Source organism: Rattus rattus, chromosome X (assembly GCF_011064425.1).
Source record: "Rattus rattus isolate New Zealand chromosome X, Rrattus_CSIRO_v1, whole genome shotgun sequence".
NCBI classification, from domain to species: domain Eukaryota; kingdom Metazoa; phylum Chordata; class Mammalia; order Rodentia; family Muridae; genus Rattus; species Rattus rattus.
Window position 1 is genome coordinate 126,688,679 of NC_046172.1, and position 25,577 is coordinate 126,714,255.

The window sequence follows — 25,577 nt, forward strand, 5'->3', positions numbered from 1 at the left end:
AACCAGGAAGATCTAACATTCATTTTATAAGCAACCTTTGGACCTATATGGGATTTACTGCAGTTTCTATAATTATAACCTTTTGTAATTAACAAAAATTAATATCTGCTGAAGAAATGCAATCTATTCAGATTATAATGAATCTTGGTAAACTTGAGTGTCAACAGCTTTCAGTTGTTGTCATTGCCTGGGTAACTCCTAGTCTAAGATACGTCTCTGTTAATGAGCTTGGCAAGAACTTGTTATTCTTTGCCTTATGGTCATACCATTACCTGTATACCTGTCTTGCTTTCCAGATTAATATCAAGCCAGAGAAGGCAAAGCTAAGTCTAGCTCATGACTATATCTTCAGCATACAGAGAGAACGAAACACATAGCAGGTCTCATAAATGTCTATGGGTTAAATAAGTAATTAATCCAGATGAACTTGGATACTATAAATTGCAAAAGAGGAAGTGTTTGCTAAGAAAACTTTAAGGCTAAGGCGGATGATGCCCTACTGTATAGTTTTTGCTTAGCGTGAGCAAAAACCTGATTTTGAACAATACTGCAAAAAAAATTATTTTTAGAAAATATTATCTATTTGTGTATATTAAAGAATACCAAATCCAGAGTGGTGATGCATGCTTTTAATCCCAGTGCTTGGAAGGGGAGATGGATCTCTATGACTTCCAAGGCCAATGTGGTCTACACAGTTATATAGTGAATTCCCAAACAGAAAGAGCTATGTAGAAGGACATGTCTAAAAACAAACTCATACAATTTTGAGAGTATTTAGCTACAGTTGGTTATTCTGGGGCAGTGCCTAAAATGTGAGGATACCCAGCTGACACATACCACAGCTGGTGGCCCACCCAGACCCACATCAGAATTCTGGACCAAACAAAGGTAGTGAGTAACCGATAGCCCAGCCCACCAGCTTTTGGCACTAGCCCAAAAAACCCAGGCTTTCCAACTCTGAAAACAGACACTCTATCTTCTTCCCCCTTTTGTTTTCGGGCAGAGCTACTACATGGACTTCTGCCTACACCCAGACAGTCTAACAGAATGTTAACAAACACTCTGACCCCTACTCCCACCCTGGCAGCGCTGGTACAGTGCCACTGAGTCCCTATTCTTCTCTTTCTGCTCTACTTTTAGGTTTTACAAAAATCACACCCCTGCCTTCTAGCAATACCAGCCAAGGGAGAAAACACACACTGTGGCGGGGGTGGGGGGATGCTGCCTGCTAGAGTAAAATGGCCGGCAGCTGCTATGTGGCAGAACAGGCTCTTCCCCGCCTCCATCCAGGCAAACCGATCCCAACAAACAAAACACACAGGATGAAATCTTGCAAGAATTCAGTGGGGGGGAAACACATCTAAAACCTGTAAACCCAAAATTTTCATTCTTTATTTAAATTCTTATTTTTCTCCCTAACAGGAACACCTGATACAACATTCATGCTTTTTAACCCAAAATTGTTCTAGGATTTTTCAATTTGTTTAAATTTTTTAAGCTTCAAAAATCATATTTAATCTACCTCCCACAGGTCAAACTATGTTAATAACCATTATTTAATTCTTAATAAAATAATACTATCTACTTAAGCCAATTCTTTTTACAAACAAGCTGTTACTGCCTTTCCCAGACACATGATTAACATGGTATTTTCTTTCTCAGCTACCTAAAGCAGATAAAGTCTCAACTCCTCCCTCTGCTTTCCTTAATACAACACAGGTAACTGCCCACTTAAGGATTCCTTCCAGGATTAAGATTCCTTCAAAACCCAAGCATTTTTTCTAGGACCATGACAACAGACCACACCAAAGGGCTCCCAATCAAACTGTTACAGGCTTAACAATACAACATTCCCCCTATACAGACATCCCCCTGCTGGGGTTCTGCTCCCCTATTATGACTATCTCACATGCCTATCTCTACAAAAAGGGTAAAGATAGCACTGGAACAGGCAACAGCCACCACCTCACTGGACATGCCTGGAGCCATGAAGCTGCCTGTGTCCAAATGCATCACGTGACTGAAGAATTTCCGGAGAAGCAGATGCTGAGATCCACAAATGACAACCTTGGCTCCATCCATTGACAGATGAGCTCTCTTGCCATAACCTAATAGCTACCAAACTTGAGGAACTTACATGATAGTAAGGAAAACGTTTTATCTATGTAGATCAACCAAGTGTTTTAAGACCAATGTTAATACCTTCACAAACTCTGTACAAACTCACTCTCAATTTCAATCCACTGAGCAATTAATTGGTTCAATATCCCTTGTCTTCCCAGCCCCCACCCCTCACTACCCCTCTAGCTTATGTTTCATTACCCTTCTGGCCTGTCTTGTGTTTTAGTGCTTACGCCACACCCCATTCAAAATTTGTATTATAACATGAGACAGTCACTCCAATGACACCTCCCCTTTATAAAAAGAAAATGGAGGAGTTGTGGGGCACTGGAACTGTGTCACCAGACAGAAAAACTGGTAAAGTCAAGTAGATTAAGGAACCCCAGCAATTCTCATAATTTTGAGTCTGCTCCCCACCAGGTTCCTCTCCTGGAGCATGTGACCATGACACCTTACTAAGATTAGACCATGGCAATTGGTCGCATAGCATGGAGCCCAGAGTTCTCCATGCTAATGAGGTATCTAGATGCCCCCGCCAACAGTGTTTGGCCAATAAACTTCCCTTCCTGGACATTCCTTCTTGCAAAAGGTATCTAATCTCTGGTCCACCCCGAGTAAGTTGTACGCACCCATTTTCCAAGATGAATAAACAGTTTGGACAAGTAAAAACTGTCTTTCTAATCAAGAACCGACATGGAGGATGGGGGTGGTCTTAAAGAGCCTCACTGCCTAAGTCTCCAGCAGAAGGCCCCTCTGATACTCACCCTAAACTAATTGGATTCCCCCAACTCCCAACCTTGGGATCATAACCGGCCAGAGCCCCCACCCCACCCCCATTTTCAACTTGTCCCAGTTCCTAGCATCTGGGTGTCCTCAGCCTCAGCCTGCACCATTATACCAGGAGAGACAGGCTCTGGAGTCGCCATGTTAGGCTTCATTCTGCCTCACCTGAGATGGGACGTTGGCATGTCCCACAAGCCCAACATCTTGATGGCAGTGAGGATGGAATGTACCCTAGTACCCCTGCCTTACATCTGCTCCAGAGGCACTCACATACCCCAGCAGCCAGGCAAAACATGGGCCCACAGGTTAGAGTTAATTTTATAAAGAAATAATGATCTAAAGTTTTATTTTGGTATGTGTGATATATGTGTTGGAGGCATGTGGATAAACACACCCTATGCATGTGAGGAGGCCAACAAAGGAGTTTCAGGTGTCATGTTCTATCACTTTTGGCCTTTTTCCCTTAAGGCAGGGCCTCTCACTGAACTGGAGGTAGACTTATAGCCAGCAGGCTCTAGTGACTGTCTCCAAGTTCCTCCCTCCCCAACAGTGCTGAAGTTAGCATGTCCAGCCAACCCATAGTTCTGAGTATTCAAGAGGCAAACTCAGATTCTCATGCTTACACAGTAGGCACTTGAATCACTGAGCCATTTCTCTGGTCCCAATAGGACTACTTTAAAAAAACAACAAAAACAACAAATATAATCCAGATTCTGATGTGGTGCATGCAATAGAATTTTATTTTGATAGGAAAATAAAACGAAAAATTGACTTTCTAAACTGGATTTAGATGATAAGAAAAGTCTCTTCTAATCTGCATTCTCAACCAGAAAGTAAAGCTATGAGAGAAAAGAGAATAGAGTTAAGCAACTTGAAAGGACTAATATACACATATATCATAATCTATTATAAAAGTAAATGACAGCAACACAATTTTCAAACTAATAAAACTGTATATGCTGATTGACGTGTACTTTAAGAGTCTGATAAGCACATGGATCTCATTTTGTACTTTCAGCTGTTTCTTATACTACCTGCTCCTTAAATATGCACAATGCAATATTAGAAGGAGTTGGAAAAGGAGACCTCACCTCCTAATCACATCCCATGGACTCAAATAAAATCTTAAAGGTGTGCCAGCCTTTCCTCAGGTAAGTGCTATGCTCAAGACACATTGGTAACTGTGGCCATAATTATTTATCAAATAGCACTGAGAATTAGAGTCAAAACAGGGCAATTCCATTTCTTTTTTTACTGTGAATAAAGAAACTATTCTTTAGCAAAGCATTTTGATACTTCTCTTCACTACTTTATTGTCATCCAAAGATCCCTAGTTGTCGCAGTTTCAGGTAATAAACTTTCTGAAATATTTTCCTGCAAAAGTGCCAGTCAAATACATTGATCATGGACATATAAAGTTACCAACATCAGTGAGGGTTTTGACTTTCTATGCTCCCATCAGTTTACTCTGGCCTCCTGCTCCTCCTATTACCTCTCTCTTCTGACACCATCCTTCCTTTCGGCTCCTTCTTCAGTCTTGCTTTCTGTTTCTTCAAAACCTTCACTATCCTGTTCATTTTCTTCCTTAAAATATTAAACCATGTTACAATATGTAAAGTTCAAATGCACCTTTCCTTCTCAACAGTAGTAAGAGAGCTGCTGCACTATGTGCCCACATTACTAAACTTTCCTGTCTTGATTTTTTTTACCTCATTCGAAAAAGAAATGTACTTCATTTGGCTCCTTCAAATTTATCACTACACACTATCGTGCTCACTAATCACTGTGATTATATGTTCCTCCACAATCGATGTGGCATCAAATTCCTCTGTAACATGAATGCTACCTACTTGATAACCTCCTTACATATTTTTTAATCTAGGACACCTTCCTTTTTACTCCTATTCCAGAAAGAATTCCCTATCCTATGACCATCAAATCAGTAGTAATGGTTAATACTACATTATTATTACAATTTCCAAAGCATTCTTTTATACTTACTTTTGGGGTCATTTTAGCAACGAGGACATGATGTGCCAAAATCTTGCCCAGATACCTCATATAGTTTATCTCATTTAATTCTCACAAAAATCCTAGAAGGTACTGGATTTCTTATTTGGAAATTTTTTTTTTTCGGAGCTGGGGACCGAACCCAGGGCCTTGCGCTTTCTAGGCAAGCGCTCTACCACTGAGCTAAATCCCCAACCCCTTATTTGGAAATTATTAAACTAGCACTTTTACCAAGTATCATCATGCACCACCTATTACACACTACCCTCAGGCGTGTTACAAAGTATATCACTAATGCCTTTATACGTATGAATGTCCTTATTTAACTTTTATAATTTTTAAATTAAAATATAATTACATATTTCCCCTTTCCTTCCTCCAAAACTCTCCAATGTCCACTCCCTCACATCCATGACCTTTTAATTATATAGTCCATATGATAATACTTGTACCTAGAATCTCATTTAATTTTCCTGATGACAAACACAGGCACTAGCTCTATCATTTCTGCTTTGGAGATAAACTGAGACACTAATAAGGAAAGTAAGGTTGCCAAATTACTTAATGAGCCAGGATTCAAATCCAGACCTAGAAAATAAAGTACATTTTTTTCTACCTCTGGGCTAACCTATAACTTTCTCCAATCTGGGCATGTGACTCCTTGAGGAGAGAACATTACCTTAGAAATATTAGTTCATTTTTATCAAGAAATATTTATTATTGCTTATAGAGCTCTTGGTTTCTAAAGAACTAAACACACATGAAATAGGGGCAAAAGTAGTTTTCATGGCAGAGGTTATGTAGGGAAACCCAAAGGAGAGAGAGAAAAGGTTAGCTTGTAAGATTAGAAAGAGAACGTAACAGATTCCCCATCCTTTTCCCTCACTGCTAAGCAGCATAGGGAAGAGAACATCAAGCCACCCAAAAGTGTCCAGAGCAACTAGGCTCTGAGCATGTGGGAGCCAGGGATAAATAGAGCCGTCTTGAAAGGATGGCTTTGAAGGTAATGCTCAGTCTTCTTAGCTGAAGCTACATTACTGGGTTGTCACTGAGCTCCAGTAGGTAAGATAGATGAGAAGGGAAGAAACACTCTTCCTCCAATTAATCACAAAAACATCTCCAGGTATAAAATGAAACAGTGAGTGAAGGCTAAAAATATATTTATATGATTTACCTATTACCTCTTTATGTTGTTATGTTGTTAACTGCAGTCTCAGGGAAGGGAAGAACTAAAACTCCATAGTTCTCTATCTATTATAGCCAGTTATGTATAATATAAGTCTTTTTTTTTAAAAAAAAAGAAGCATGATGTGATTTGCTGTTTACTGTTTGACACTTCCAAGGAGCTTTGGGAAGCATTTCATAATAAAATACATTAACATTTCTACAATAAAACATATGCACATTCATTCTAAGCAGTAAATAAGAGTAGAATAAAACATCTCAAATTAGATCAGCATCTGTTGCTTAAAATGACTTAGAAAAATTATTAAGGTTTATAGAATTTTTAGACATCCAGAATTATAGATAAGAAATTAATGAAATTAAGGCTTATATAAGTCTCCAGATTCTGTAACATGAATATATCTTACTTTTCATCATAAATGGCCAGGTGTCACTTATTCATGTGGTTTATTTTAAATTTGGTGAACTATATTTCACCTTTGCTACCAAGGAAAATATGACTTAGTCATATTTGAAACCTACTGAGGGCTGAGGAAATGGCCAAGTAATTAAAAATATATACCACACAAACAAAGAGACCTGAGTTTTGGTCCCCAACACCCACGTAAAAGAGCCAAGCATGAAATCCTAACAATATGGATGTCTAAACAAAACCTGCACGATGATAACACCAGATGGCATTTGAAAGTTGACAGAGGAAATCTAGCAAGGTCCACAAATAAAAAGCACAAATAAACAAACAACCAAACAAGGAAACAAATAAGCAAGCAAGCAAACAAACCACAGTCAATTACTTATTTCCCTGGAGAATTAGCCTTCTCCAGGGAAAAGTCCTGATAGGTTATCCAGTCCCAAATGTTCAGCCCTAAACACACATACATAACAGTACACTAAATGCACTCAGCAGGTTGCATTTGTGTGTGTGTGTGTGTGTGTGTGTGTCTGTGTGTGTGTGTGTGTGTGTGTGTGTGTTTTGACCATGTGTGTGTGACTTATAACAACAGTAATATAAAAGAGGTCATAAAGTTGGGTGGGCATGGGGAACAAGGGGTAAGATTAGAAGGGAAGAATGAAGAGTGGGAATGACATAACAATACTCATGTATGAAAATCTCAAAAACAATAAAACAAATATTTTTAAGGCCAAATATGGTCTCTTTTATCTATAACACTAATGAGGGGAGGGGAGATAAGTGGATTTCCAGAGACTACTGCATGCAGTGAGACACTGTATCAAAAGATAAGCTGATAAGGGATCAAAGCACTTGATCTCTGGCCTCTGCAAATACACACTCATATGCACATGTGTGCACACACACAGAAACATGTATACATACATACATACATACATACATACATACATACATACATACAGGGGGGAGAACACTAACCCATCTATATTTCAAGGGACTTGGTTTTCAGTTCATCCTTATCACTAACTGGTCATACTATGACTGAATAAAAGACAGGGTATGTATGATTAGAGCCCTGCATGATTAGATCCCCACATCCTAAAGTACTATTGGAGCCTCTTGCCAGCTAAGAAAGAATTCTAGCACAATTACTACCTGCTATAAAGGGTGCTGGCATAAAGTTAATATTCTTTCCATATATAGGTATTTTATGTTAAAATAGAACTGACCCAGCCTTAAGTTTTGAGTGTATAACACCCTGACTATAGGGCCTTACTTTCCCAAGCACTGTCTGAAATTCTGAAAAGAAAATCTTCACCTTGTTTACTTTCCTGTATATTTGTATGCTCAACTTTTACCTTATTAACTTTTATCCTACCAGAGGCCTCTTAGAGACCACCCAGTGATAAGATAGCAAACTTGAAACCCACCAAAACAATACTATATATGATTACTATAAAAACTTGCCTTGCTGGTGCATGATACATTTCCATGCCTTTAGTGCCAACACTCTAGGGGCACAGACAAGTGGATCTCTGTGAGTTCCAGGCTAACCTGGTCTACAAAGCTATCAAAATCCAAGTAAGCCAGAGCTACATAGTAAAAAAAAATAAAAACAGAACACTAACAAGTCCCAGAACCTATACAGAATGCACAGCCATGCTATGCTGTCAGATGCCTTCAGTCTTACTTTCTTATCAGCCCTGTTTACTCTCCTTGTCCTGTTGCTCCGAACGACTATTAAAATAACTTCAATAAAATCCACAATTGTGATTCATAAACTATCTAGTCCTGAAATTCTTTTCAGCATCAGAGACATATATCCTGGTTTGGCCTGCGTTATGATCCCAAAATCATTTGGTAAACTTCTCAGGCTGCTGAAGGTAGTGGTGTCAGTATGCTTCCTTTCCCATAACCCCAAAACACTGACGATATAATTTACAGTGACTTCTGATGTAAAAGTTGAATATTCTCTCTCATATTTATTGAAAATACACAACAAAGAAATTAGGGGTAAAATGATTTGTTCTGTATATCCTAAATGGCATATTCATAAGCTGATAATTTCAACAAGTTGAAGTCAGTCACTGTAGGCATAGGTAGAAAATGGTAGAAAACAACAAAAAGAAACCAAGTCCAATATGGGCAAAAGATTTAAGAACTGAAAGAGCTGAAAGGGATTACAACCCCATAGGAAGAACAATATCAACTAATTGTACTACCCAGAGCTCCCAGAGACTAAACCACCAACCAAAGAGTATACACAGAAGGATGCATGTCTCCAGATATATATGTAGCAGACAATGGCTTTATCTGACATCCATGGGAGGGGAGGCCCTTGGTCCTGTGGAGGTTTGATGCCCCAGCACAGGGGGATGCTTGAGCTAGAGCAATAAGAGGGGAGTCGGTGGGTGGAGGAGCACCTTCACAGAGGCAAAGGGGAGGAGGGAGAGGGGGGATGGGGAGGTTATGAAGTGATAACCTGGGAAGAGGGATAACATTTGAAATGTAAATGAATAAAATGATTATGAAGAGGAGGAGGAGGAAGGGGAGGAGGAAGAAGAAGAGGAAGAGGAAGAAGAGGAAGAGGAGGAGAGGAAGAGGAAGAAGAAGAAGAGGAAGAAGAAGAAGAAGAAGAAGAACAACAACAACAACAACAACAACAACAACAACAACAACAACAACTACTCAAGAAGTTAACATCAAAGAAAAAAAACACCCCCAATCAAAATATGGAGTATCCAGCTAAACAGAATTCACAACAACAACAAAGGAATCTCAAATGGCAGAGAAGCACTTAAATAAATGTTCAAAGTCCTTAGTTATCAGGGAAATGTAAATCAAAAAGACCCTGAGATTTCACCTCACACCAGTCAGAATGGCTATGATCAAAACTCAGGTGACAGCAGATGCTGGCAAGGGATGGGAGAAAGAGGAACACTCCTTCATTGTTAGTATGATTGCAGACTGGTACAAGTATTCTGGAAATCAGTCTGGAGGTTCCTCAGAAAATTAGAAATAGATCTACCTGAAGACCGAGCTATACCACTATTGGGCATATGCCCAAAAGATGCCCCACCAGGCCACAGGGGCACATGCTCCACTATGTTCATATCTGCTTTATTTGTGATAGCCAGAAGCTGGAAACAATGCAGATGTCCCACAGTGGAAGATGGATGCAGAAAATGTGGTTCCTTTACACAATGAAACACTATAAAACTATTAAGAACAAGGACATCATGAGTTTTGCAGGCAAATCAATGGAACTAGAAAATATCATGCTGAGTGAGGTAACTCAGACCCAAAAGGACATGCATGGTATGTACTCATTAATAAGTAGATATTAGTCAAAATGTACAGAATATCCAGGATACAATCTATAAAACTCAATAAAATTAACAAGCAGAAGGGCCCAAGTATGGATATTTCAATTCCACTTGGGAGGGAGAAGAAGCAATCACAGGAGGAAGAGGGACAATGAAGGGACTTGGATGAGAGGGGGAGGGGAAAGGGGAACATGATTAGGTATTGAGAGGGACAGAAGGGAAGCCCTGAAGACCAGCAGAATGACTGGAAATATGCAACGGGCGGGGGGGACCCCTCTAGAATGTACCAGAGACCTGGGAGGTGAGAGACTCTCAGGACTCAAAGGGAGGGTCCTTAGATAAAGTGCCATCAAAAAGAAGGATAGGGTTGCTATCCCACAGTCAAAACCTATGGCCCAGAATTGTTCCTGTCTAAAAGAACTGCAGGGACAAAAATGGAGAAGAGACTGAGGGAAGGGAGGTCCAGTGACCGGCCCAAATTGGGATCCAGCTCAAGGGGGGGCCCCAAGTCCTGACACTATTACTATAGTGTGCTGGCAGACAGGAGCCTAGCATGGCTGTCCTCCAAGAGGCCCAACAAGCATCTTACTGAGACAGATACAAATACTTACACTCCAACTAATGGAGTGAAGTCAGGGGCCCCTACGTAGAATTAGGGAAAGGTTGAAAGAAACTGAGGAGGAGGGTGACCCCATAGGAAGATCACCAGTCTCAACTAACCAGGACCCCTGAGACACTGAGTCACCAACCAGGCAGCATATACTAGCTGGTCTGAGGCCCCAGACATAGACACGGCAAAGCACTGCATGGTCTGGTCTCAGTGGGAGAAGACATGCCTAATCCTCTAAAGACTTGAGGCCCAGGTAGTAGGGACGCCTAGTAGTGGAAGAGACATCTTCTTGGAGACAGCAGGGAGGAGGAATAGGATGAGGAACTATGGAAGGATGGACTAGGAGGGGGTAAAGCCTGGACTGTAAAACTATAAAAATAATAATAAAAATGAATAAATAAATACATAAATGTTAGATGTAGGATGCCCCAGCCCACTGTGGGTAGTGCTACCATAGGTGCTTGTCAGGTGGTCCTGGGTGGTATCAAATGCAAGCTGGGTGAACTGTGAGGTGCAAGCATTCTTCCTTCGCCCCTGCCTCCAGGATTTTTATTGAGTTGCTGCTCTGATCCCCATCACTGTCCTGGACCTGTGGATTGCTGTCTCTATGCAGGTGAGGGCAGGCACAAGGTAAGGCAAGGCTTGTGATTGGGCAGTGGAAAAGAAGGTGGGCTGAGAGTTTTAGAAAGGGGATAGATAGGGACAGAGAAGACAGAAAGACAGAGAACATGGAGGAAGAAGGGGACGAACCTTATCCACATGGCTTTAAATAGCCACAGGTAGCTATGAATATTATAGAAGGGATAGAATAATGTGGGACAATTTATCCAGTCTAAGTGGGCAGCTTATATCAATATCAATTGGCTCTGAGTTCACTGTGTGGGTATTTTGTGGGTTGAGAATTTACTAATATAAATCTGACTGATAAATTACAAGCCTCTACAGTTTTGATTTCACTGGGTTCCGGGGATTTGTATCAGCTAATCGCAGGGAGAGATGACTGGGAATGCGAGCAGGTTCTGCAGCAAGTAAACTACAAGTTGGCCAGCCACCTCTTTGGGACTATGGAGGTGGGGAGACCACCGTACTAGATAAAGAATTGCTGGTGATGGTGTGGATTAATTTTTAATATTACATGCAACACCACCCAAGTTGCTTTTGGTCATGGTGTTTTATCACACCTAAGAGAAAATTAACTAAGACAACATATGCAGACCCAAAGCAAGTCTCAACACATAGAAGAAAACATTCTATCTAACCACTATGGACTAAAGCTGGCTATGAACAATAGAAAACAACAGAAACTATACAACCTCATAGAAACTGAACAGCTCATACTAAGTGAAAAATGGGTCAAGAAAGATTGAGAAGGAAATGAAAAACATTTTAGAATTGAAAGAAAATGGAAACACAACATACCCAAACCTATGAAACACAACGACAATGATATGATTCTAAGAGGCAAGTTCATAGCACTGAGTGCCTACATGAAAGAAAACATAGATCTCATATTAGCAACTTAATGACACACAAGAACAGTCAAGTACAAATAGTTGATGGGAAGAAATAATAAAATTCAGAGTTGAAATCAGTAAGACAGAAATAAACAGCTACCACCAACAACAAGATAAAACAAAGATTTATTTGAGAAAAATCAATGACCTTGATAAACCCTTAGCCAAATTAACTAAAGGCATATAAAAAATAAGCAAGCTTAAAATCTGGTATAAGCCCCCCCCCAAAAAAACTAAAAAATAAAAACAGCTTATCTGTTGTGGCAAAACATACAGATGGAGTATCAGAAGATGTATTGCCATTACAGATTTCTTCTAGTATAGACAACTTTGAGGGCCACAGTCCTTTGAAAAGAGTGGGTCATTTCTGGTGCTTTGACTGGCATGGTATGGATTTTGAGTGTACACAGTTTCCTTCCCTTTTTCCTTCAGTAGCTTAGCAAGAACCTCAGAAAATGGAGTGTGATCACTGCTTTACCAGCATGTTCATAAACACGACTTGTTCCTGATAGCACTGAACATGGGATCTAATTCCTACATATGTCGAAATGCACTGGATATTTACAGAAATCAAGTAATAGTACTGTTTTTAAGAGATGAATCAGAAGGACAATTTGGAATTAGACTGAAGAAGAGTGAGTAGATGAGCGTTCCAGGTAAATGTCCAAACTGACTTGCTTATGCTTTATTGTGCAGCTGGAGCAGGAGTCATTGTTGCCTGGAAGCCCTTTTCCAAATTCTACTGTTTAAATATGTCTATAATCAACTGCCTACCATCAGCCTTTCTAGAAGTTTTGATTCAGGTTGACAAAGTCTGAACTAAATTTTCATTCTCACCTCTTTGCAGATCACTGCCTGCTTTGACGTCTGTAGAGACCCTTCACGAAATAAATAAACAACAAAAAATAAACCACACACACACACACACACACACACACACACACACACACACACACACAAGAAAGAGCAGGGAGCCTAAACAAACAGATATTGCATAGTGAGATAAAGAAAGGGAAATAATCAACAAAGGGTTCCAAGGTTCTAGCTTAGAAAACAAAAGAACTATTGCAGTGTTAAATCAAGATGGCTGGGAGAGGATGAAGATAAGTTCATGTCACATAAGGTGTTGAAAGAATATCAAATTCATGAAAGCACTTGGCAATTCAAGATTCCTATTTAAGAGGTACCCATTCTGAGACTCAGAATGTGATGGTACAATGACCTTGTATCTATATAATGGTAACATGACCTTAAATTTAGTCTTGGAAATCATCTAACTCAAGTCTGTAAGATAACCAATACAAAAAACTTAAGCTCAATAGTCATGTAACTGGTGGCAAGATCAGAATTAAGGCACAGGTATTTTTAAGTGTTCTATTACGTACTTCTAATAATCTCTAAGAAATGAGAAGAAAATTGGGGAGAGAAGCGGTAGAAATGAGACATCTAAAAGGGAGCACTAGAAATGTAGTTCAATGACAGAGAACTAGTCTTGCATAAGCAAGGCCCTGAGTTTGATGCCCAGCAATAGAAGGAAAAAAAAACATAAAAAGAAATCCAAGGGAGGAAAGTTAAAAGAACAAAGCAGTCAACATTGATAACTAAACCAAAGGTTAGCAAACATGAGGTTTGGGAAAGGGCCACTCACTGCATTCTTCAAAAAATGTTTAAGTTTCTTGGCAACAGACTATCAGACTGTTCTTTTTAACAGTGTCTACTACTCCAGAATTCTCAAAACACTTCTGCGGGATTCCTTGTGACAGGAACATCTTACACTTGTAATCCTCATGTAATGAGCTTATATTATTGTTTCAGAACAATTTATCCTGAATACCTTGCAAATACTGACTTTATAGAATTTCAGTTCCATAGTCTTACAAGAGTTTCATTTCATCCACATTGACATCTGGCATATTTTATCAAAGTTCCTACAGAAGAATCATTCTTTTAAAATTTATAGATTTAATTTCTTCTGAGTTTATATGAATATCATGCTAAGAACTCCAAACCTTCCAATATTGCCCAGTTATTACATACAGCTTATCAAAAAGTATTGCTGATTATATTGTATGATAAAATGAAACATAAAAACACAGGGATTAAATACATAAATGCTTTTCTGCTTTATTCGATGATGAGTTTAACGCAATCTTTGATATATTTATTCCCAGTTCTTTACAAGTCATTCTAAGAAAATAAGTGACAGTAAGACTATAATCATAATGAGAACCACATTAGAATGTGAGAATCACACAGCACATTGGTCTGAACATGGATATTTTATGGATTTACATGGGATGGGTATTCCATATATCACTTATCAGATATAGTCTTTAAAAAACTATTTTTATTAATTGTCAGATAAAGAAACTATCATTTTCAGACTATGTTCTGAAATTTTTAACATGAAATTACAAATTTAATCCAGCATGAAGAAAAATATGAGAATGTACTTCATCTGAATTAACCTAGCATGGTATTATATTTGAAACTTCAGCTTACCAAGTACAGGTACATCTTTAAGTGTCATATACCATCTAACGGAAATAGCACTTGCACATGAATGTAAACTAAAAACAGATCAAGATTAGAAAGTGAATTTGTTACTTCATACTACTATCATTGTCACTTAATCTAATGGTTGTGATTCAAGTATCCTCTGCTCACCCCTTCCCCACACTGACCCCACCCTTCTACCCCTGCCACCTTTAGAGCTCTCCTCTTCTGCTTCTCTCTGTCCCCACCCACTTGGTCTTTTCCTTCTTCATATAAGTCATTCTTAAGCCTATCAGTGGCACTTAAACCTAGTGAAGCTTCTGATCCCTATTAATGAGGCTAAATATAGGTGTTACACAACCTTGAGGGTGCAGTGAATTTCAAAACACATCGTATATGCAAGTTTAATTAAGCTATTTAGTAGCAAATACTTATAAAGCTTTCCACTTCTGTTCTGTCCTCTCTTTTGCATTTGCAACTAGTCCAAGCAGGCATGAATTTCTGTGTACTTGGATTATATCAAATCTGACCTCAAGTCTAGAAATAAACTGGAGACTCAGTAGCAATTATACCGAGGACAAAATTCAGTATCCTCTGCTTTAACTGCCTCTTGTCACTTTTGAGCAGAGGATGGATGCTTTTCCTGAGGACATGGGTTGGATTCCAAGTACACACAAGTTAGCTTGCAACCATCTATAATGCCAGTCCTAGAAGGTTTGATGCTCTCCTCATACCTCCTTGGGCACCTGCCAAGTACACAGTGCAGGCATGTATGTGAGCATGCATGCAGATAAAACACCCACACAACTAAACACATAAATATTTCTTTTTTTAAAAAAGATGACATGACTTTAAAGAAAGAGAGAGGGAGAGACAGAGAGAGACAAAGAGAGGTGGAGAAAGGCTATGGAACAGAAAGCACACACACAAGTAAGAGGACTTGGTATACAACCACAAGGACTTGGGTTGGGTCATTAGCAGCTACAGCAACAACAAAGAAGCTGGACATGGCTTTGTGTACCTGGAACCTCAGCCTGTCTCAAGTGCATAAAGCAGAGGGTGATAGGCCAGAACAGCTAGCATTCCCTAGCCTAGTTGAAAACACAGGCACAAGCATATACCACAAAGAAAATTACCCACTCAAAATTTGAAGTTAAATGAGATCTGAGAAAAAGAATTGACTTGGATGCAAGTGGGAATAGTTGAAATGCCATGATTTAACAGAAAAACTCCAAATTATGTATGAAAGTTGCACCTTGTGGTACAGGCCTATCATCTCAGCTATGCAGAGGCTGAGGGAGAAAAAACAAAAGTACAAGCCTAACCTGACCTATTTAGTAAATTCAAAGCCAGACTAGGCAACTCGATGAGACCCTGACTGGAAATAAAAAGGGAAAAGGCTGGGGACTTAGGAGACACTTGTTTGCAGTCATGTCTGTCGTGACCCTGTACTTGAACCCGAATATGTAATTTCCCTAATACTATGCTTCCAAATCCCTAGCATTTTTTCAGTGCTAGGAATTGGGACATCTGAACCTCGTGCAAAGGACAGGCTACAACCCGTTTAGCTGTATTCCCCTGTTTCACACTTTCATACTCATTCTGGCTCTGCAATGTACCTTCATACCCATCCCGCTGCAGTGGGGGGAGATCTACAAAAAACAAACAAATTTGCAAGCATCAAATGCTAGTTTTCCATTGGGATGTTGTATAAGTCTACAAAAACCATCTGGCATGACTTCCTGTAAAGACAGATCAATGTTTTATGGCCAAGGACTGAAGAGCAGTGGCAGCCAAACACTTCCAGCGATCTCTTTCATTTACACTTAACTGCTCCAACTCCGTCTCCAGCACCAACATCTCCAGTTTGCTGAGGTTTTTTTCCTTCCAGTTGGGATTTCGTTTTATGGTCAAATATACAAAGCTTATTAAACAGTACATCTTGTACTTGTGGGGGAAAATAACCAATGAAAAATTTGATAATTTTATTTTTAGGTTTTCTCAAAAACCAAAAGAAACCCAATAACCCCTTCATATTTAAATATGAATAAACACCCACATATAGTTAGCAATTAGCAAGGAAGGGCTTATGTTTGCCTACCTCCTCCGGCAAAGGGAACAGCAGTACACAGGCAGAAATCCCAGGATTACCATGCTGATCATAACACATCCAAACAGCCGGAGCATCTGTGTAGGCTCTGTTGGTTTAATGATATCCTGTTACTTTTATGACTAGGCAAAAGAAGTAAATCTGAAGTATTTCAAAAACTGTAAGTTAAGAAAGTAAAATAAAATGTGAATCTCTTTATGCTTCAGGTAGGAGCTCTTGAAAAGCAACTAAATGCTACTTTCAAAATGTGACCCCAACAATATTCAAACAAAATAAGCAGGCTGCTTTCTTTGGCAACTTATGATTCTTAATACTGGATTCTTTGTATAGTCCTAAGTGTATTTGTTCTAAGGCCATATGTTCTGCAACCTAGAGCATCTGAAGAACAAATCAGTGTATGAACAGTTAACTTGGGAAAGAAATGGCTTCTTCAGTGTTTACTTCCAAATTACAAAGCACTCAAACATGGCATCAACAATGTGCAGGTGAATAAGCATACTTTAACCTCATATGCACTTGGAAATGCATTCTAATGTGATTGGGGAATTGTAAGTCAGGGCTCGATTTTCTCCATTAAAAGAACCAACTGTTTCTTCACACATAACAGAAACAATAAACTGATGAATAAATTCTAGGTACCACGTGACACATTAAAACTGCAACACTATATTCATGATCAGGCTTCAATTTCCATCTTTAATACTAGATGTACATCAAAGAGCTCTAAATTGAAATCTAAGATGTTGTTCTGCATGGATCCTGTTATTATTTCTTAATGCTCTGTCACATCAAATCCATCCATCACCAGACCAACAGCAAGTGTCCACCAACAGTCCCCACTAGCAAATGAAGGTAAGAAAAAAGATGATATATTCTTTAACTTCAGAAAGACCTAAAAATCTTGAGAGGGTAAATTTATGTTGAATTATTCGAAAAGAGACAGAACAAAGAGAAGCTAATAAAGATTCCTAGCAGAAAACAATCACGTCTACTACTATATGCCAAGTTGTTGAACACAAGATACATGGGAAAATTTTTACATAGGAAGAGAATCTGAGAATAAAAGGGTAAACTAAGACATGCTAAACTGGTATCATTAGGACTAAGCAGAAACTGAGAGCCCAGAGGAAAAGCTTCCAAGGTAGCCCTGAAGGCCCAGTAGCTGGTAGTGTGCTTGCTTGCCTATATGCATGAAGCCAGAGGTGTGACCTTTAGCACCATGGGCTTAAACTAATAGAGCATGCTTGTAATCTCATTGCAAATTCGAGGTCATCATCTGCTAAAAAGAAAGGTCAAAGTCATACTAGAAGTCAAGAGAAAAAAAAAGATCAAATTTCGTTCTGATTTTCTCGTGGCTTCTTATCTCCTACTCCTCACTCCCCTCAAGACAAGTCAGAGAAAGAAGTCCTTTTCCCTAAATCCAGCCATGAACTCAAAACTGGGACTCTGATCTTCCCCTAAATTCAGTATTGGAGATAAAGACATCCTCTGAACTGCTAGCTGCTATGGCACAGGACTCTAATTTGAACGTCTGAGGTTATGAGATAGGAAAATGGGAAGTGCCCTGTTAGCCTTGGCTAAACAGCAAATGTGATGCAAGCCTGAGTTTCATGAGACCACACTTTAAAAAACAAAAACAAGCAATTAGACAAAAAACAAAATCCACAGACAGGAAGAGTGAGAAAGAACAAAAAGAAATCCTTGACTTAATAGCTCATGGGACTTCTATTTCAAAGGCCCTGAGGCAGGTACCTGAGAGGAAGGAATGCTGTGAGGAGATGATGTTAAGAGTTTGGTCATACGTCCTCAGATCTCCTCACTTAAATCAAACTCTTTTTGTCCAATCATTTCCACATGCGCCCATGCATCATAGAATATATTCAACCAAGGTATATTCAACATTGCCTTGCATCATCAACTCTTAATTCAAAAGAGGCTCAATGTCACATAAACCTATGATCAAATATATTTGTGAGGGTTTTCCTCCTGTTAATCTCTCTTTTGGTCTAAGTATGTCATCTACGACTCTTTACAGTGAATGAGAAGGAATTTCTCTTTGTGGTAGTAAGTGTTGGCTGGCAATTGACCAGCTTTAGAAAAACCTGAAAGACTGTGATACTCACCACTAAGTGTATCTTTAAGGAAAAAAAAATCTCCACACAGATTAGATCCTGAAAGCTCTCCTGCAATTAATGAATGGTTTAATCACTTGCTAGCTTTATAATTTAGAGGCAGGGCCCAAACAGAAAAAGAACATCATGCCAAGGCCTTCTCCCTGAATTTTCCACCTCTGTTTTCACACCTTGATAGTACCTTCGCTCAGGAAGAGCGTCACACCTCATACAAGAGTATAGATGCTTTGAAAAAAGACAGAGTGACTGAAACAAATGAACAGGTTATATTAATTCTGAATGGTTATCATGTAGGGACTAAACAAAAACTTTGAGGGAACTACTTCAGAATTTTTATTAATGCTGTTCATCTTGGGTTGGGCATTCCTTAGAAATATTAATCTGGGAAATCTAAAGATACACTTGAAACCTTGCAACCCACTTATTTAAATGTTTTTTACTTGTTTTTTTTTCAGTATTTAAATCAAATAAATGAGACAGGATCTACTTACTATCCCTTAGTGGGGCATGGCATTTGATTTCAGTCCCAGATGATGAAAAACAGCACTTGGAACTTAAACATTCAGTTTTGCTGAGATATGGCTGGTTATTACATGCCACCAACTCCTTATTGTCCCTGACGATGCATGCTTTCAGAGACAGGGATTCAAGAAAGGATAGTTAGCATGATGAATAAGTACCTTTCACAATCAAATAAATACAAAGCAGGAGAAAAGAGACAAATATGTAACATAACAGTACATTAAAAATATAAATAATAATGAGGACCACTAAAGTTAAAATGAGAAAACAAAAGTTATCACAGTAATTTAAACATACACTTTCATCCTGGGTAAACTGTAGAAATATACAAATTGCTAACTAATGGGATATCTTTTTGAGACCAGGTCCCCAGCCACAAATGACCCTGAACTCCAGATCCTCCTGCCTCAACCTTTTTTCACTGCTAGGATTACAGATGGATACCACATGCCTAGCTTCATGCAGGGGTGTGGCTCATATTCATAGCTTTGTGCATGCTGGGCAAATAGTTTATGAATTGAACTTAGTCCCCAGCCTGGTAAGATAGTTTTAAAAGACCTATAAGCCACATGGTGGTAGGTAGTAACCCAAAGACAACAAAGAAAAAACTAAATAGCAGTTAAGGATACTTTTTGTGATTCTAAAATCACAACATTTACAGAAAAATAGAGGGAACTAGCAATTATTCAAGTAAATTAACTCAACCTCAGAAACACAAATGCTACATACATGTCATCTCTCATACACACATCCTATAATTTAATTTTTTCTATCTTTGTGGGTTGGGTTAGCATTCCTTCTAGGTTCTGCCCACAGTTACCGGGCAATAGGCAGATATGTCTGACTCACTATAAAAGGGGCTGTTTGACCTCTCCTCACTCTCTTACCCTCTTACTCTCTTATCCTCTCTTCTCTTATCTCCCCCCCAACCCCCCCCCCCGTCTCTTCATGTGTTCTGGCCTGGACTCTCCTCTCCTCTTCTCTCTCTCCATTTCTCCCCCCTCCTTCTGCCTTTTTCTGCCTCTACTCCCTCCTCAACTTCCCTCCCCATGCCCTAAATAAACTCTATTCCATACTGGTTCCTCAGGGGGAAGAAATTTCTCAGCATGGGGCCTTGGAGGCACCCCCTCCACCTCACCATATCTCACTCTATCAAACATATTCTGACCCTTTCTTTCTTTTTTTTAAAATAAAACACAACAGTGTAAAACTATGTGGTGGGTATGAAACTAGAAAGGAGACTTATGACAGGGTAAAGAGAATGGGAATGGGAAAAAGAAGAAAAACATAAGCTAAACATAAGTGGGGTATTGAGATGCTCAGTGGTTCAGAGTGTGTCACTACCAGACAACTAGAGTTCAATTCCTTGCATCTATGTCAGGTGGCTCACAGCTGCTTTTAACTCCAGCTCCAGAAGAATCCAATACCTTTGTTTTCAGTGGGCACTTGCACACACATGTACATAATCACATACTGACATACAGACACAGTATTAAAACAATAAAAATCAATGGTTGAAAACATAGTATTTATTACATGAAGCAAAGGGGGTACAGAGGCAACGGAATAAGAGCAGAAAAGAAGAGCAATAAACAAAGGAAGGATGAAAATGACAGATGGGAACCAATCTTTGTATGCTACTTTTAAAAAGGCTGACTTAAGAAATATATATATATATATATATATAGAGAGAGAGAGAGAGAGATATGTAAAAACCATTTCAGAATCATAAAAATGTATCCTTAACTGACACACAATAATTGTATACGTTTGTGGGCTCAGTGACCTTACAATAAACCTATACTTATGTAAGTATATAGTGTGTGCGTAATGATTATTTTAGAGTAATTGGTATATGCATCATATATATATATGTATATATATAGGTAGATAGAGAGAGAGAGAGAGAGAGAGAGAGAGAGAGAGAGAGAGAGAGATCTCCTTTCCATTAGGTCATTCATAATTATTGTTTTCAAAGCATGTACAATTGATAATTATTAATCCTGTGTTTTCAAATATGTGAATCAACTGGGAATGTGGCTTAGTTGATAAACTGCCTGCCTAATATATATGACCCTGGGTTGGATTCCCCAATACCACACAAAACCTGGCTTGGTAGCATGTGGCTCTAATTCTCGAATTTGAAAGGTAGAAGCAAAAGGAACATAAGTTTAACATCATCCTTGACTACATAAAGAATTTGAAGATTACCTTTGGCTATGTTGGTCCCTGTCAAAAATAATAAAAGGAGGAAATGGAGAGAAGAAAAAAAGGAGGGAAGGAGAAGAAATTATTTGATTTGAGGAAAAACAGTTTTATACAGTTGATTTTGATTCAAATTATTGTGTTAGGTTAGGAAAATTAAAATTAAAAATAAATAAGTAAACATATCTCATCTGAAGCATTTTCAAGGCCTTCTTCAGTATTTGAACTACTGCAACCATCCTAGGCAAGTGTCTGACAGTTTATTTCTGATTGTTTTCAAAGCTCTAAAGCTTAAACTGGCATTTACTTTTGTTATATTCAATAAGCCCTTCTTTTAGCCTATCTAATATAACACCTTCCCTGACTCATTTTCTTATTCATGCAACTTGACTATGGCAGTAGCTTTAATTTAAGAACTCATTTATTTTGCTATTCTCATAGGTAGTGGGTATTACAATAGCTAGTCTATACTTGATGAAACCACTTGAGAAACTTAAGAGTTTTTTTCCCACAGAAAAGTGGAGTAGTGAGATATGGAATTCATCAATTGATTTAACTTTGTGCTTAGATAAGTAGGTCGGATTTTCTTAGAATGAATTCTACATGGTTTTAGTAAAATCTTTATCATGACAATTTAAGAGAAACTTCCCTTTGAAAGGAGGCCACATGCTGTACAAAATAAAGCATGTTTTGTGGTTAATAATTCTCAAAGGCCATCATGTATTTGATTTAAAACAAAACTAAACAAACAACAACAAAACACCATATACAATCACAAACGATGTGACTAGATACCTGACCTCTGTCATTAATGCAGGGGGGAAACGTCTCCTGTATTCTATAATTGAGGCACTGCTTAATGCCACAGAAGACATCAACTTCACAATACTGGGTCAGTGACTAAATCAGGCCATGTCACTCAGGTATATTATAAAGGCTTTAAGTATTTCTAAAGGAAAAGTATTTTAAGCAAAATTGAGAATTTAAGCCTCAATCTGCCACATTTGCCTTACAATTATTGTCCCACTTTATCCTCACAATTCCTGGGATATATATCTTCATTATAAGATGAAAACACCAATTCCAGAGAGATTATCTTGTCTAAGGCAAAGGGCAGAGTCAGGGCTCAAATGTAGGTCTGTTCCGCTCCAATACTGAGAAAGCCCACTCTGTCCTGAGTACTTAATTACTGTTTTTAAAACAAGGTCATTTAAGTTTAAAAAAAAAATCGATCACTTACTTGTTGGAAAGAAAAAGTCCAACATACTGTCCCACTGAGGTCCAAGTTCTACACTGTCATCGAGCAAGGACAATTTCGCACTTGGAGGCAGAGAGTCTGAGAAGTGTTAACAAGTGAAATTATTAATCCCAGTACATATAAACATTTGTCATTTTTCAATTAAGCTTTAATAGTAATTAACCTTTGCTTAAACTGATTATGGAAGTATAATAGATGGTGCATTTCAATCTGTAACAGCATAAAGAGCATTGATAATCACATTGTGGTTCTGCTACAAAACTGAAAAAGTATTAAAATTAGCAAATATTTTACATACTGTCTCACACATACTGTTGGACATCTAGACAATGATTTAAATGACAATTTTGCCTAACAAAATTAAATCTAGTGTTTAAAGGTCTACCAATGGAAAAATCAGGAACAAAAAAGAAAAAAATCAGAAACAGTATGTATTCCAACTAAATTAGAACCTATGTACAAAGTCTTGAAAACTGCTTTGATGTCCTTACACAGGGATACAGAAAGTCTTCCTTAGCCCTCTTTAGTTCTACTACAGAGAACTCAATTTTAGTTTTATTTGCATAATTCTCTCCCATGTAAGAAAAATATTCTCTAGCCCTCTCTTTAATTATGATGTTATTCCATTATATGGCTCAATTATTATTTAGGAAAACATTTATGCTATTTTTAACTCATTTTTTATTTCAAAGAACATTCCAATGATTATCATTTGCTTAGAATTATTAGAGCTATATATTTGCTAATATTTTTAAATCATTTTGATGAATTCTTCATTTTTTTTATTATTTGTTTTGTTTGATGATTTTTTTCTTTCTCATGCTTCAAATTAAACCCAGGGAGGGCCTTGCACACTATACCTCTGGGTTATTATTTTCCAGTAAAACCCTGAAGTATACCTCTAAGATTAATACAACCAAATGTCACTTTTCTTGTACCCTCACACCTTTTGTTATCATTAGCTAATCTAAGCCAAAATAAAATAATCTAGTGCTAGCAAGATGAGTCGTGATAAAAGCACTTGCCAAGCAAGTCTGACAACCTATATTTGATCCTTGGAAGGTAAGTATAAAGGTAGGAAGAAAAGAACTGACTTGACTTCTACAAAGTTGTCCTCTGACCACCATATGCAGTCTCCATGTATACACAAACATCCATTTACTCACACACACATACATACATTCCCACATAATAAAAACATTACTTTTTATTATTCTAAAATATAGTGTTATTATTCATTATAATTGATATAATACAAATAGTATAATTAGCATAATTTTATTGATATTATTGACAGTGAAAAATAATATAGCACATTTTAATAATATATAAGTATAAGTACATGTTTATAATTATGATTATTACAATTATAGTTGATATAATACTGCTAATTTATATAATTATAATATAATGATATGTTATTAATATTAATATGTTATAATATTATAATATATTATATAATTATAATATGATAATTATTATTATAGGTGCTAGTGAAATGCTCAGTAGTTAAGAGCACTTTTTGTTTCAGAGGACCAGAGTTCACCACTGAATCCCCAACCCATCCCCTCAGCACTGATTCGTATGCTCCCGCAAACCCTACCCCTCCTCTTCCCAACTCCTGTGCCTTACTTATCCCATCAATCCTCACTATCCCCTTATCAGTCCACTTAGCCCTCTGTTTTGCCCTGCCACCTTTGGCCCCATTACCCCTACTGACTAGCACCCCAATCACTCTCCTTTTGCTCCAATCCCTCCGGGCCCAACCCATCACTCTGCCCCAAACTTGTCTTCATCTTCCTCACATTTCCCAAGTTCTTGCCACCCCTTCTCTAGCCTAGACTGAACACTCACCAGTGTTCACAAGATAGCACAAGATCACCAGAGTCCAGAGTAAAAGCAGAAGCAGGCCTATGTGCCTTCGGGCCCACAAATTTTGTAGATACTGACTTATTGCAGTCCAGAAGCCAAACAGAGAGGCACCGACCATGTTGTTTCCATGGCCAGAACTCAGAGTCTGGCCTCTGTTACCAGTATCAGCAGATATTATCTTATAATGTGCTCCACGGTAAGAATGGCTTTTAGATCTATTCCTCCCTGGCCTTGGTTTGAGATCTGAAGGCATGACTCAGATCTCTAACCAACCACCCTAAGGAGACAGTGACAACTCACTGCTTTTGGGCAGCCCAGAACCTCAGCAGTTAAACTCTCGTGGGACTTGAAACTCTCATGGAACTTTGAGCTCTCATAACAGTTGGTGATCTCACGAGATTTGAGCAATTCTATCTATGACGTTTCTTCCTTCCTTCCTTCCTTCCTTCCTTCCTTCCCTCCTTCCTTCCTTCTTCTCTCTCTCTTTTTCTCTCTTTCTTTTTTTTTTTCTTTCTCTTTCTCTCTCTCTCTCTCTCTCTCTCTCTCTCTCTCTCTCTCTCTCTCTCTCTTTTCTCTCTCTCTCTCTCTCCCTTTCTCCCTCCCTCCCTCTTTCTTTTTTCTTTTTAAAACTTGGGTATTATTTTAATTTACATTTTAAATGTTATCCCCTTTCCCGGTTTCCCATCCATAAACCCCCTATCCCATACCCCATACCCCTTCTTCTATGAGGATGTTCCCCCACCCATCCACCCACTGCTCCCTGCCTCTGTAGTCTTCCACACATTTTAAACCTTTGGATTTTAAACCTTTGGATGGATGGCGTTTTATGTACTTCCACTGCACTTACCATGTTATGCACATGTGTAAATGTTTACTTAATACATGAAGGAGTTTTGTAGTATGTGTACTAGAAGCATTGCTACTCATTGTATATTAACAAAAATAAATAACTAAAATAACAAATTTCATCAGGCTTCTAATTCCTCTTAACATTCCTGTTTGTGCTATAGTCGTCATTGTC

General features: G+C 38.4%; 1 protein-coding gene across 1 annotated transcript; it reads right to left on the reverse strand.

Moving 5' to 3' along the window:
• Window positions 1–3,641: 3,641 nt before the first annotated feature.
• Window positions 3,642–24,840, reverse strand: Fmr1nb (FMR1 neighbor). The gene is made up of 7 exons (XM_032890460.1): window positions 24,539–24,840; window positions 22,667–22,762; window positions 21,433–21,450; window positions 19,191–19,328; window positions 16,559–16,655; window positions 4,397–4,488; window positions 3,642–3,743 (listed from the first exon to the last, which is right to left on the reverse strand). The coding sequence occupies exons 1-7, from the start codon at window positions 24,807–24,809 to the stop codon at window positions 3,727–3,729; spliced, it is 729 nt and encodes a 242-aa protein (XP_032746351.1). The 5' UTR covers window positions 24,810–24,840; the 3' UTR covers window positions 3,642–3,726.
• Between the last annotated feature and the right edge of the window lie 737 nt (window positions 24,841–25,577).

Coding starts and splice junctions, on each gene's coding strand:
- Fmr1nb (XM_032890460.1), bottom strand. CDS start 24,809: ATGCCTTCAGATCTCAAACCAAGGCCAGGGAGGAATAGATCTAAAAGC. Junction 22,763..24,538: donor GTGCTATCTTGTGAACACTG/GTGAGTGTTCAG, acceptor AACACTTCTCAG/ACTCTCTGCCTCCAAGTGCG. Junction 16,656..19,190: donor CCATGCCCCACTAAGGGATA/GTAAGTAGATCC, acceptor TTAAACCAACAG/AGCCTACACAGATGCTCCGG.